This window comes from Electrona antarctica (genome assembly GCF_951216825.1).
Source record: "Electrona antarctica genome assembly, chromosome: 6".
Taxonomy (NCBI): Eukaryota; Metazoa; Chordata; class Actinopteri; order Myctophiformes; family Myctophidae; genus Electrona; species Electrona antarctica.
Genome location: NC_136811.1, coordinates 22,563,914 through 22,578,063, shown reverse-complemented (window position 1 = coordinate 22,578,063; position 14,150 = coordinate 22,563,914). Strand labels below are relative to the sequence as shown.

Sequence of the window (14,150 nt, the reverse complement as noted above, 5' to 3'; positions counted from 1 at the left end):
TCCTTCTAAATCCTCCAGTTTTCTGAAATAAATATTTTCACGATTTTTCAAAAATAGCAGACCTACAAGCTCGTAGCGCGCCACTCGGTGGCGCGCTATGAGCTTGTAGATCTGCTATTTTTCAATAGCTAAATTATAACATAATGTTTAAAACACAAAAAGGGGTTCCCGCCCGAAATGGGTCCTTTTGCGCAGATCACGCAAACCTCAGCAAAAAGAAAAGGACAATATCGATGGCCTCCAACTGTACTAGTGTTTCTTTCACTACGGCATGTACACAAACAAAGCTCTATACCCCTCTGCAGTGTTGGGTAACGTTACTGTTAAAGGTAATTCATTATGTAACACAGGATTAGCTTCTGAGAAAAGTAACTTGTTAATTAAGACCCATCTGTGAGGAAGTTTGGTAAACATACAATCAGAGTGCAGCCTTACCCGGAGTGTTGTGGAGCTCTACTGGGCTTCACTATGGCTAATTTTCTTTGTTTCTCCTTTCACCAATAAATCCCCAAATACTGTGAATACTTCCACAGCCTTACTAAAGGGCAACCTCTATTTTCTCTCAATGTCTGCCATGTCGCACACGTGTGACAAATGAATGTAAACAAGACCAGTAATATTGTCACCCGTGTGTGACACCAAAAGTGGTGACCCATTGAATTATGGTAGAATGATTACGCAATTGCCACAGACTGCAACAAGGCATCACGGGTCTCGGATGGATGGATTTTCCGTTTCCTTTGTGGCAACATACAGTAGAGTTAGAGCATAAAGTAGGGCTTAAATGTAACTAAGTAACGACATTATTTTAGAAAATGTAACTAATTGCAAAACTAACTTGTTAGGTTACTCCTTACACAAAATAGTCAAACATATCAATTAACTGGAAGGTTGATGGGAACCAATACACTTGCAGAAGTGGTTTCATAAAAAATATATGAACGCTAACTTGCTAAGACCGTCTTTCATCCATGGTGGTTTGGGGAAACCATGGCTTTGGCCTGTGCTACTTTATGTTTACTAAAGGCATTGTAACATGTTGGTCTTTGCACTGTTGTACACTTGAATGTGTATTCTGACATATCATTTAAACATAAATGGCCTCCATAATGTAGTAGTATATAATATAGCGTACCTGCATTTAGTGGGAAATTAGCCTCAATGTAGCATAGTAGGTTTATATTTAGAACATACATCTATGGCACCACCAAGTGGACACACCCCATATTACTGCACTCCATCCCAAAAGTTAGGTCCTCATTACTTTGTATTTCTGTGGCTTATTTAGCTATTTGTGGTATTTATTTTAGGTATGTGACTTGCATGATATTTATTTTATAATTAATAACGCTGCACATTTATTCTTCTAGGCATAGTAACATATTGCTGTACTGAATGTCATTTGTCAAATTTGTGACCCTTTTTCCATTTCTGTTCTTTGTCAGGTGGGCAAGGCAATGTCATCTAATGAGAGTGCAGCTTATGAGATTATGAGGTCATTGGATGTAGACTATGTCCTGATCATATTTGGAGGTGTGATTGGCTACTCAGGCGATGACATCAACAAGTTCCTGTGGATGGTGCGCATCGCAGAAGGGGAACACCCCAAAGACATTAGGGTGAGGAAAAAGACAATTCAGCATATTCATTGAAGGAGAACATCCTAACTGTTGTTGAGGGGTGCTAGCCCATCCTATATACAGGTTTAATGTTTGTTTTTCCTTAAACAAACATTAAAAACGCCATTGAAATGGACAGAGTTTAATGTTTGTTTTGTCCATGTTTGTTTTGTCTGATAATTACGTCATAAAAGATGTTGGAAGATGATAACAGCACCCCTTACTTCACACGGATGTGATTTTTAAATAATTACTTCACTTCAGAGAAGGCTGTTCGGAAAGTTAATTATATAACGGTTTGATACGCTTTGTGGGCTATAAGTCCTTCCGTTTAATGGATTTTTAAGTAGTGTGACTACGAAATGAAATTATTCAGCACAGTGAGTGGACAAAGTTTGAGTTCATTCTGTCATTTGTCTTCGTCCCTTTGTCCTTCTCTACCCAGGAAAGTGACTACTTTACCCCGCAGGGAGAGTTCAGAGTGGACAAGGCCGGCTCCCCTGTCTTGCTCAACTGTCTTATGTATAAGATGTCGTACTACCGCTTTGGAGAGATGCAGGTATGTTCAGATTTCTTACCAGAAACGAATGCTTACAAGACCTGTGCATAGCTACCTAATCCCTCAAGAACAGATTCCGAGCTACTGAATCTGTCGGCAGGGGTGTTCATAACGTGTGTATATTGGGGATTAGTGGAACGAAAACATAAGCACCCCTGGGCACGGTGGCACAGTCGGTAGTGCTGTCGCCTCACAGCTAGAAGGTCCGGGGTTCGATTCCCGCTGGGGACGCTGTGGGAGCGTGTTCTCTCCTCCACGTCATCAGTGCCCACTGCCCATACCCGAGGCAGGGTTGGCGAAAGGGCCTTTCTGTGTGGAGTTTGCATGTTCTCCCCGTGTCCCCTAGGGTAGGTACCCTCACAAAAAACATGCAGTAATCCTGGTCTCTAAACTACCTCCCCTAGCCAGCCGGGGCGCCTGATGGAGGGGAAAGGAATTGGTCGGAATAACGTGTTCCTTCCACGTGCTACGTCCAACCGGGGAAACGCCCCCCCTGTCAGGTGAAAAGAAGCAGCTTGGACTACTCATGTATAGAAGGAAGCATGAGGTCAGTCCGCTGCCCCCCCAGGTTGGCAGAGGAAGTGTAGCGCCCAGGATTATTAGATAATTGACAATGGGTGAACAAATGGGTTGCAAAATCGAAAAGAAAAGAAAACATAAAGCGTCCCACTGGAAAAGGAGGGCTGAAGGTGGACCAAACGGGCCACCATCCTATATAACGCATTCTATTTACACTTTAGTCATATCTACCACTGCGATCCATTTGAAGTGTTGCTTAATTTCTCAAATGTAAATGTTTTTAGCCTTGAATCCCCAGAATGCTGACCACTAAAAAGCACTCATGAGTGACGGCAAAAATTCACAAAAGCAATTTCTTTACTTTAGAGGTGAAATCAAAGAAATGCCAGCACTCATTGTATGTCCTTTTCACATGAATTTATTTACATCTGACAAGAGTTGATAACGAACACGCTTCGGCCTGTTTGGCCTTCGTCAGCGTTATGACAAGACAACAGGAAGTGTGTTTTTTATATATATGAGATACAATCAACTGTAATTGAAGACAGGTGTCAACTGTTATCATCTTACACAGTATCAAAGAGACTAATTATGGTACCAAGACAGGATAAAAATCATGTGAGCATAATTACATTAAGTACATAGTAAAATGTGAATACATCACAATGAGCTATCATGCTAAATATGGGGCCGGCCCCTAAAGTGCCTGGAAAGTTAATAGACAAAACAGACTAAACTCACACCTTGAGTCTATGCTTTTTAAACTCATTAGAAATGTATAAGACAATAAATATAGAAAACATTATACAAAACATTAAATATACATTAAGAAGGGAGACCTTTGGAATCCAGACCACTCGTATCTGTTCTCATTGTAGAACTTCTAAACCATGCAATAATAGAATTTGGAATTCCCAATTATATAAGCCAATGTGGCTGACTAAGGCTAAACTCTAAAGGAAGCAGCCCAATAACAGCTCATTAAAACCGTTGGGATGCTCTGTCTGGAGTGTATGAATCCAATACTTTACTTTAGAGGTGAATGGTGATAATATAGGCAAGCAATTTCTTTACTTTAGAGGTGATAATAGGCACTAGGCAGCATGTTGTCAGACACGTTTTTAGTGAACACAGCAGTAGACACTTACATTTTACCCTGTCGTTCAACCTAGAGTCCCGTCAGTCCACCATTCTGAAAGTTAAGTCAAATCTACTGTAAGACCTGATTTCCTGTTCCTTTTTTATTTTCGTTCTGATGCACTTAATAGGCCTTGTCAAAGGTATCGAGTATCAATTCTATTGGGCAGTGCCCCCAGAGCCAAATTCAAAGAAACAAATCAGTAGAGTGCTGTTTTTTTTCAACCGATGGTTTCCCAGATTGATAGCTACCAAACCTTGTTCTTTCCTCGTAAATTAATGAATGAGTTGTAGTGTTCAAGTTGTATTATGTAATTCATCAGGCTTAATGCAGCAGAACGTCATATTACATCCTATGGACATTTGACAACACGTCACATTCTTTGCTCCCCGTGTACACTACCAACCCATAAAACCCTCTCTTCATCTCTCACAAGCTGGACTTCCGGACACCGCCAGGTTTTGACCGGACACGTAACGCTGAGATCGGCAACAAGGACATTAAGCTGAAGCACCTGGAGGAGGCGTTCACCTCTGAGCACTGGCTGGTCAGGATCTACAAGGTCAAGAAACTGGAAAACAGAAGCCCAGTGGAGGGCAAGCTCCGAAACACCGACACCACCAGGCAGAAGTACACCTCTAAAAAGGTAAGCAGGGGGCCGGGCGGCTGGCATAGCCATCTGGGCTCCTTGGCCGGTAATCCAGTCTGGCAGTGTGCCGCGGGTTCGACTCCCCATCCCGACGGCCTTTACTGCGTGTCACCCCCCCCATCTCTCTCTCTCCCCATTTCCTGTCAGCCTACTATATACCTATCCCTCTATAAAAAATTTAATAAAGGCGAAAGCCACAAAAAAAATATCTTTAAAAAGGTAAACGGGGATTATCCTGGGATTTATAGATGGTGTCTAAATCGGTATCGGTATGGCGTCATTTCAAATTATGTTAAAAAATAACAGATGTACAAGCTCACAGCGCGGCACGATGTGAGCTTGTAGATATGCTATTTTTGAATAGCCAACGCTAAAATGAATCAAGAATGTCCTTTGAAGTCAATAGATCTGTGTGCATAGTTCACTCTGCAAACACTATTCATAACCTCGGTATGGTCTGACCTGGCCAGACATTTTGTTGGAGCAAGAAGTCTCTTTTTTTTGTCCGCTGAAAGGTCTAGCAAGGAAATTAGGCCAACATCTCATCTGGCTTCCACCTGATCTCATATTTCTGTGTTTTCTTTTTTTTTTCTTTACTTCTCCAGACTGCCAAGAGGAAGCGTGGATACATCAAGAATAAGCTTACCCTCAAGAAAGGCAAGAAACTGACCAAGAAATCTTTATAGAATGTCCTGCACCAACAGAGGCACATTGGGGAATGGAAAGATCTTTCATAAAATAAAAACTTTCAAAAAACAGCAACAAGCAGCAAAGTTAATCCACCAATCAAGATGAGTAAGGAACACCAGAGGTTTTTCCGGACCCCTGTTACCCAAACATCCTCGCCTGGAGCTCCAGGTTGGAGATTCTACCAATCACCTAGGAAACGGGAGGTTCTGTTGACCCCGCCCCTGCCCCCCCGGCTACCCTTTGACCTGAAGAGGAAGAGGAACAGGTCAAGGAAGAGGAGAAGAAGAGATCCTCCCCATGTCGGTTTTAACCTGAGGAACTATGACCTTTGACTCGCATTTTGTTTTGTACTTGAATGTGTAGAAGAAGAGAGAGAATTTAATGGTCCTTCCACTAGGGGCTCCTTTCAGGAGTGGTCAGTGTATCGCAGTGTTCAGATAGGAATAAAACCTTGTACAGCAGTCTACATGCTCAGATGCTATGGCATTCCTGCTCCATGCCCCAAGCTTACCGTTGAGTCTTCTTGGTTAAATACAAGTGATATTAGGTGTCTTAGAGGGCATGATAAAAGGATTATATTCCCCTTGTTGCATGAATGGTTTCCCTCTTTGTTAAACATTTATTTGGGGAAAAGTGGAGGGAAACTTACTTGCATAATTGCCTCCCCTTAAAAATTCTAACCAGGTTCCCACTTGAACTAAACTCTTTTACATCGGTCTGGGTGTAATTTCCTTAACCGTATTTTATCCTGAACTCCATTTTGTGCCATTGTGGGTAGAGGAAAGATGAGTTTGTTTGTTCAAAAGCTTTTGGAATGTCCTGCACTGATCTCAGAACCTCATGAGAATTTACTCAAGTTTCAATAATCAAATTTAATAAGTTAATGATTCAATGAAAATTAATTTATCATTACCTACACACCCTCATGCCACTTGAAACACTTGTAACAGAGTCACTGGTGACCAGGTCCTTGGAGTTCCTAAAATGTACTTACCGGTACTCCATGCACTTAATCCAAGTCTTCTCTACGATCCTACCATGAGTGGATAACACCTCCTATAATATCTACACACCATTATTTAGTTATGCTTGAAGAGAACTCGCAATCGCCCCACTTGGGAGGTCTGGGTGCATAGTGAACATTTGCAGTAAATAATATATTAAATATGGGTATTTTCCACACTGATGAAAAGTACCCGAACTTGATCAGCCAGAGAACATTTGGCTGGTCAACACAATGTGGCTGATATAGGACTATATGCTTTCCCTACATGTAACTGTGAAGTTTGCTATAGAGGGAGTGTGTCGGCAGTGCTTTCAGTTTGTCTGCTCCCTTCAGATCTTGGTTTGTCACAACTAAGCAACCCAGAACCCCTCTCTCTCCCTGCTGCCAGGTCACAGGTAAAGGTCCCTCTAGTGGCCAAAGGCTACACCAACGACTTGTGTTATGTGGACAAAGAAACTTACGCTTAAGTTGGCACGAGTGTGGGTAGATATTGACGGTCAACTTGTCCCTTTGGCGTATATACTGTAGGGTGAGGTTAGCTTAGTACTGTGTTATATACCCATGTGTAACATTGATACTTAGTTCAACCTGGATGTGCCTCGGTCGGAACAGAGCAGGGCTGGGTTTCCCAAAAGCATTTTAGGACAATGGTCGTCTTTGTTCCAATGGAATTCAGTGATTGAATGATAACTTCTATAGTTTGAGATGCTTTTTAGTACACCAGGAATAGAATCCAAAGGGGAAGCACGTACATCGCACATCTCTAAAGAATTCTACAGGTGCTGAACAAAAATATACGTACAGGGAAAAGGAAGGCAGTCCCCACACTGTTCTAGACTAGAGCTCCCAAGGACTGCCTTCCGGTTCCCTTTTGTAAACCAGGCCCACAAACGATAACGATATACATTGTGAAGCTCATGATTTGTGAACATGATTTGAGAACCACTGCTTTAGTTTAGAACACTGGTTCTCAAATTTAAGTTCAAGGTTCCCCAGTTTGAGAGTGTAGATCTGCAATTATATATTTGGTATAACTATTAATAATTTAGTTGGGGAGCCCCTGGAACCCCGGCCACACCAGTGTTCTACAGGACTAGTGTTATATTTGTCCAACAAGAATTGTGGCTCCAGTGTTCATACTCTGGTCTTTTCAGCAAACCTCCACGATGGTTTTAAGGAAACTGCACCTGCTGCCCACAACAACAAAAAATCCTTTCAAGCTGAACACAAACACCACAGCATAAAGAACAGTTATATCAAGTTGAAGGAAAATGGTTGCAGTCTCACCAAAGTCATTCCGTGCAGTTTTTATATCGGTGTGAGAAAGTATCTTTTAAAATGAGAGTAAGGTGGGGTAATGTTAGATGAATTGGTGAAATAATGCATGCCTGTGATTTGTTTTAGTCCGTTCAGGAAGAGGTTTTGTAACAGAAGAAAAGTCATCACTCGTGTGATGCAAAATTATTTGCACTTCCTGATTTACCTGTGGTCAATTTGAACAGAGTAGCAGTGAGTGACTGTCCCTGGATGTGAGTGTTACTATGCAGCTCATTACAGGGTGGATGCCAGTCTTAACCAACAGGGCATGTGTCCACCTTTGTTCAGTATGTGCTATTAGTCTTTAGTTTTGTAGACGCCTTATGCCTAATTTATGTTTCATTGTATGACTGTCTACAAGCTCACAATGTGTCACAGATGCAACACGTGAACTTGTAGACCTGCTATTGTGGGTGCGCGGCACCATTGTCCGAAAACGTGTAAATCAGGCTTTACACTTTAGTCATATCTACCACTGCGATCCATTTGAAGTGTTGCTTAATTTCTCAAATTTAAATGTTTTTACTTTAGCCTAGACTCCCCAGAATGCTGAGCACTAAAAAGCACTCATGAGTGACGGCAAAAATTCACAAAAGCAATTTCTTTACTTTAGAGGTGATAATAGGCATCATGTTGTCGGATACAGACACACAGCAGTAGACAGTAGACACTTACATTTTACCCCATCGTTCAACCTAGAGTCCCGTCAGTCCACCATTCTGAAAGTTAAGTCAAATCTACTGTAAGACCTGATTTCCTTTTTTATTTTTGTTCTGATGCACTTAATAGGTCTTGTCAAAGGTATCGAGTATCAATCGTCCTCCAGTATGAACACCAGTTCTCTAATTCAGTCAGTGCTCAGAAAACTGTTCTAGTGTAATAGTGGGATGAGGTTTGATGGGTTTAAAGACGCAACATTGCATCAGATTACATTCACTCAAGTCTTCACCTATATCTAATGCCCAAGTTCTTCGTTTAATCTGTCTTTAAACATATCTGATCATTTTTATTTTGACGTGTGTACTTTTATTTTCCTCCCAACCCCTTTCCCAATATTTGTACCCTCTTTACTCAGTTTCTCCTGTGAAGTATATTTTAACATAACCCAACTTGTGTGAACTGTGATTCTTCTGTCTGACGTTTTGTCAAGAGAATGCCTAAGAAAATATTCAGGTGACAAGGATTTATTTGGCCTTAATAGATACACCGGCAGAAATTAAAATATCAATGTTTCCTGAGCTCAAGTGAGACTGTCTGTGAGTGTATTTATTACATGAACTTTGGAGGCTGCGATGACTCAAAAGAGAAAGGAAGTAAATGACGTAGCATCCCATTATGAAATGCAAGGATTTTATTTTGTGTTGATTTTGTAAGTCAAGGTTTCTTCCATCAATTGTAATGAACTGGATGCTGGTGTGTGAAAGATGCCTTTTTGAATAAAGAGGTTTAAATAAGGTTTCAGTTTAACTGTTTGGTTCTTCTTCATACTGGACACAAGTTGCACAATTCTATAATGAAGTATGTAGACTTTTTCTTATTTTTTTTCTCTCACCAATGAAAACTAGAACTGCACTCTGTCGAGTGCCTACTTGCTTGTTGCACACTAGTAGGCCATAAATGGCCTACTAGTGCGCAAGCAGAGCGTGCAAGTACTGTAGACCGCTACAAACTTTCAAATCTCAGCCTCTCTGTGAAAGAATGTTTGCAATATTGAATTGTTAGGTTTAGCTATTTGCTCCGTACCTTGCTTTTGGGGGAAAAAAAGTAGTATTTTTAAGTATGGTAAGGATTACTTATGCCTGTTATGGCAGTGGTGTCAGATTACATACATGTATACATAGGGGCATTACCTTTAGTCCACCCAACACTGAAACATGTCATCGTTACGTCACCATCGATAACCAATTATACCCTGGCATTGGTACATATATTCATCACGTCATATGCTCATGTATATGTATGTATATGTAATTTCTGAGTTGATTAGTGGTATAATGTGGTTACTCGGGTGGTTTGATGCGTATGTCCCTTTAATCCACCCGACACTGAAACATATTACGTCACCATCGTAAACCAATTATACCCTGGCATTGGTACATATCTTCATCACGTCATGGGACATACGCTTCGTAGCATGACGGAAAACATACCTGCACGGTCTGCTTCCGTATGTCCCGTGCCAGCATATGACGTCATCATATGCTGCTAAGGGACATTGGTACATATCTTCATCACGTCATGGGACATACGCTTCGTAGCATGACGGAAAACATACCTGCACGGTCTGCTTCCGTATGTATATGACGTCATATCATATGCTGCTAAGGGACATACGCATCGTAGCACCTGACTGATAACATTACTTGCACTCTGCTAGCGCAAGTAATTACTCAAATTTGAAAACTATGAAACATTTCAAAGATTCCTTTTCAGGCAAACATGTCCACTGTAAGATGAACCTAAATAGGGTTGAATGGGGTTTCTAGGTGTAAGTATGTAGGTGTACATACTACTTACAATGTACATACTAGGTAAGTATGTAGGTGTAAGTATGGACTAGTAGCATGCCAAAGTTTGTGCTATTGCCATTGGGCGTTTAAGTTCAATAACTCAGAAACTACAAAACATTTCAAAGTAAAACGTTCCAGCATGTGTCTCCACTGTATAGCTGAATTATAAAGTGTGAATGGAGTTGAATTTTTTTTTACCTCAAGGTCCTTTTCTTTACCAACTGCACCATCACTATCATATAGCCTGACTGAGTGAGACTTCGTCTTTATTCAAAGTAAAGTTACAGAGTAAAGACCAGAGTGGGATTTGAACCCACAACGTCTGGATCATGTAGACAGCCACTTAACACATTGCACTACCAGGTTGCCTGTGTTCTGTCATGGCTTCTCCTCTGTATTATCTGATTACCATCCATGATAACACTTAAAAGCACTAAAGACACCTTTCATGCACAGCAAACATGAAACATGATTTGTTGACGTGCCACTATGTGCCATTATACATTTCTCAAATTTAAAGCACTATATTTCTAAAACTATGAAACATTTCAAAGATTCCTTTTCAGGCAAACATGTCCACCGTAAGATGAACCTAAATAGGTTTGAATGGGGATTCTAGGTGTAAGTATGTAGGACTAGTAGCATGCCAAAGTTATAATTGTTTTCGGACGGCATACTATAGCATGTCGTTTTTCGTGATTTTGGACTATTTGAAAAAAAGATGAAAATCATGAAAAAACGACATATATAGTTCATGGCTTCAGACGGCATACTATAGCATGTCGTTTTTCATGATTTAGGAGGATTTGAAAAAAAGATGAAAATCATGAAAAAACGACATACTATATTCCATGGTTTGGGACGGCATAATATGTTTTGTCATATTTTCATGATTTTGGGACACTATGTCAGAGCCAGGACATGAACCTGCAGCCTCCTGATTCCCAGGCAGGCTCTGTACCCAGTGAGCCACTGTGCACTGCATGCTGTTCTTAAAAGGCCGAAAAGATAATGACAGAAGAGCCAGAGACTTGTTTCCATTGTGGTTCATAAACATTCGAACGTCTAGAGATAAACAACAGCAAAAGAAACAATAGACAAATCTCCTGTTATTTTATTTTTTGTATTTTATTTTTGTATCAATGTTGTACTCAAAGGGAACAGCAGACTGTGTTGTGGCAGGTAGCAAGTAGATCAGTGACTTAGCACACTGGCTGCATGATCTGGGAGATTGTGGGTTCAAACCCCACTCAAATCTTTACTTGCCAAAATCTGCCATTGACCCCCTTTCTGAATTTCTCAAATTTAAAAGCACTATATTTCTAAAACGATGAAACATTTCAAAGATTCCTTTTCAGGCAAACATGTCCACCGTAAGATGAACCTAAATAGGTTTGAATGGGGATTCTAGGTGTAAGTAGGACTAGTAGCATGCCAAAGTTTGTGCTATTGCCATTGGGAAGGATCTCTCACACTTAAAGACTAAGAGACGGGAGACCCAGACCACTGTTAATGATTCTGAACTCAATAGGAAGAACTTTTAATGATTTTGAGAGTTCATGGTTTAAGTTAAATCTTCTTATCTAAAATGCGGAATGCCTAACGACAACTATCTGGTCCATAGCGCATTAGAGCTATGGACCAGAGCTAACGACAACCTAACTACAGGCTAAAACGATAGAAGCATCTGCGCTCTGAACAACACTGGTCAGCGAGTGGTAGGCAAAAGAAATGCATGCATTCATTTTGATCCCTGAAATCCAACATCATAGAAGAAGAACACGTTTATCCACAGTCACAAGGGGGCGCTCTGTAGTAGTCTGTAGTACCAAGACGACGAGTATAATAAACTGGAAGAAAAGTAACGAGTGTGTGTTCTGGTCCTGTTGATTGAGCTGTGCAGGAGCCAGGTTTCTAGGTCCTGCTCAGCTCAATCAACAGGACCAGAACACACCTGGGCTGGCTGCCAGGATCACATCCACCAATGGGGAGGTCAGCTGCATGGATGTATCAAAGATGGTTTATGTATGAAGATGGGCCCACTTCATTGGAGCCACTAGAGGCAAAATGGTACACAAAGCCTACGGTCTCCTAAATATAGTAGGCGTGGTTTGCTTCTCCCCGACCTCCACCCTCCCCCCTGACAACAACACTGTTTCCACACTCAGTCTAGTAGGTGGCGGTAATGCACCATTTAGGTTTGCCAACCGCCATGAAACCCGATAGAAGAAGAAGACAACAACACTGACAAGTCATTTAACAAAGTACATTGAAAACAACTGACAAGGTGTACTTTTGAAATAGTTGTTTTAGTTTCTCGAAGTCCTCCAACAATATAAATTCATGATTTGGATCTATCTCATTAAAAAGTCTCTCACTAATAGAGTTGTAGAATGGACAATAAAAAACTAAATGCTTTTCATTTTCAATTTCCTTTAGATCACACAGACTACATAATCTATCCTCCTCAACCGTGCCTACATATCTGCCTGTCTCAATATGCAAACCAAGTATGCCAGCTCTAATTTGGGCACATAAGGATAATTGTCTCCACCAGGCCGAAGGCATGGGGAGAGAGTATGTTTTGCACTCCGTCCGTGTGTGTGTGTGTGTGTGTGTGTGTGTGTGTGTGTGTGTGTGTGTCCGTCCTTCCTTCCTTCCGTCCGTCTGTTACCAGCTAATCTCTGCCACCGTTGGCCCGATCCATGCCAAACTTTGCACACACACTCCCTGGATGCCAATGACGAACCTCTGCCCCAAATATTCCTCAACGGCCTGTTATAGCGCCACCATGAGGCCGATTTAGGCAAAACACATTTCTGTAGATTACTCGTACACATTTTATCCATACATCACACAATTCGGTATACACTATCTAGTGTATCATGTGATCAACACGGATCTGCACTATTTCCCATCTTCCATCCTGATTGGCTAAGATTGCCTTCCAAAGCTCACATGATTGGTCCGTTTCGAACAAAATGCCACAAATCACAAACAGTGTGCAATTTCCGTGAAATTATACACGCACATTTCCACTAGGCCGAGGACGACATGCCACTCATGTCTTCCCCAAATCAGCCTCAAGGTGGCGCTATAACAGGCCAATTCCTGTTTTTAGCTATAACTGCATCGATCTGTATATAACTTATGTATGCACACTCCCTAGAGGCCATGGAAAAACATTGTCCCTGCATCCCTCCACATCTGCCGGTTATAGCGCCACCATGAGGCCGATTTCTGCAAAACACATTGCTTATGTTAGTCGCACAGATTTCATCCAAATGTCACGCGAATCGGTACACATGATCTCTGTAGTCATGTGATCAAGACGAGTCTGTTGGATTTCTCAGATTCTACACTGATTGGCTAACATTGCCTTCCAAAGTTTTCAGGAGTGGCCCGTTTTGTACGAAATGCTGCACATGTCCTGCTCATCCAGAATTCTATCCTCATGCTATGAGTGATCTGGCTCTGCATTTCCTCAACAAAATGAAGAAAATTGTTGCAAAAAAATAACAAACATAAAACATGTTTATATTACTCCTAAACATTTTGCCAAACATCTCACACAGTCCTATCCTCCTGGTTTGGACTATTTTGTACAGTCTATGGTTTGGACATGTGCAGAAGAGGGATGAGCAGAAGGCAGAGGAGAACAGGGATGGACAAAGGGTCACTCTGGGCACACCTAAGATTCCATGCGCGTCCTCGCCGTAGAACAATTAAGACGGCGAAGAAAAACCCCAAAACATTTTGCAAGGAAAATACAAACATTTAAAAACTTGTTCAACTTGTAAATAGTGCAAATAGCAAATGTACAACATAAAGTTCACGTGTTGCAAAAGCAATGCGTTGTGAAAAAATAAGGCTTCATAAAGTGGAAGGAACATATCTTACATGTCAATACAGTATTGCAACTCTTTTACCTGCACCCTAGCTGTGAATAAAGGGCTTTAATTGTGAGTCTGCTCCAGTGCCTTCCTTCCACTATATACCAGTCCTGCTCCTGAGATGCACCAGACCAGCCTAAACTTGGCTTGAGGCCCCGTTGTACATGCAGGGCTTCATAATGTATTGTTGTAAGTATGAAGGTTACCTCATGTCCAAAACCATAGCTTCAAATTCAAACATGCGTTTCAA

At 41.3% G+C, this 14,150-nt stretch overlaps 1 protein-coding gene across 1 annotated transcript in view; it reads left to right on the top strand.

Annotated features, from left to right (window-relative positions):
* The window catches only part of LOC306924828 (dolichyl-diphosphooligosaccharide--protein glycosyltransferase subunit STT3B-like), a 74,601-nt gene extending 65,648 nt beyond the window's left edge, over nucleotides 1-8,953 (top strand). The window contains exons 13-16 of the mRNA XM_079503484.1: nucleotides 1,446-1,619; nucleotides 2,065-2,178; nucleotides 4,272-4,481; nucleotides 5,090-8,953. Coding sequence (XP_079359610.1) covers nucleotides 1,446-1,619; nucleotides 2,065-2,178; nucleotides 4,272-4,481; nucleotides 5,090-5,170 — 579 coding nt within the window. The 3' untranslated portion in view covers nucleotides 5,171-8,953. The remainder of the gene's footprint in view (nucleotides 1-1,445; nucleotides 1,620-2,064; nucleotides 2,179-4,271; nucleotides 4,482-5,089) is intronic.
* Nucleotides 8,954-14,150: the final 5,197 nt, after the last annotated feature.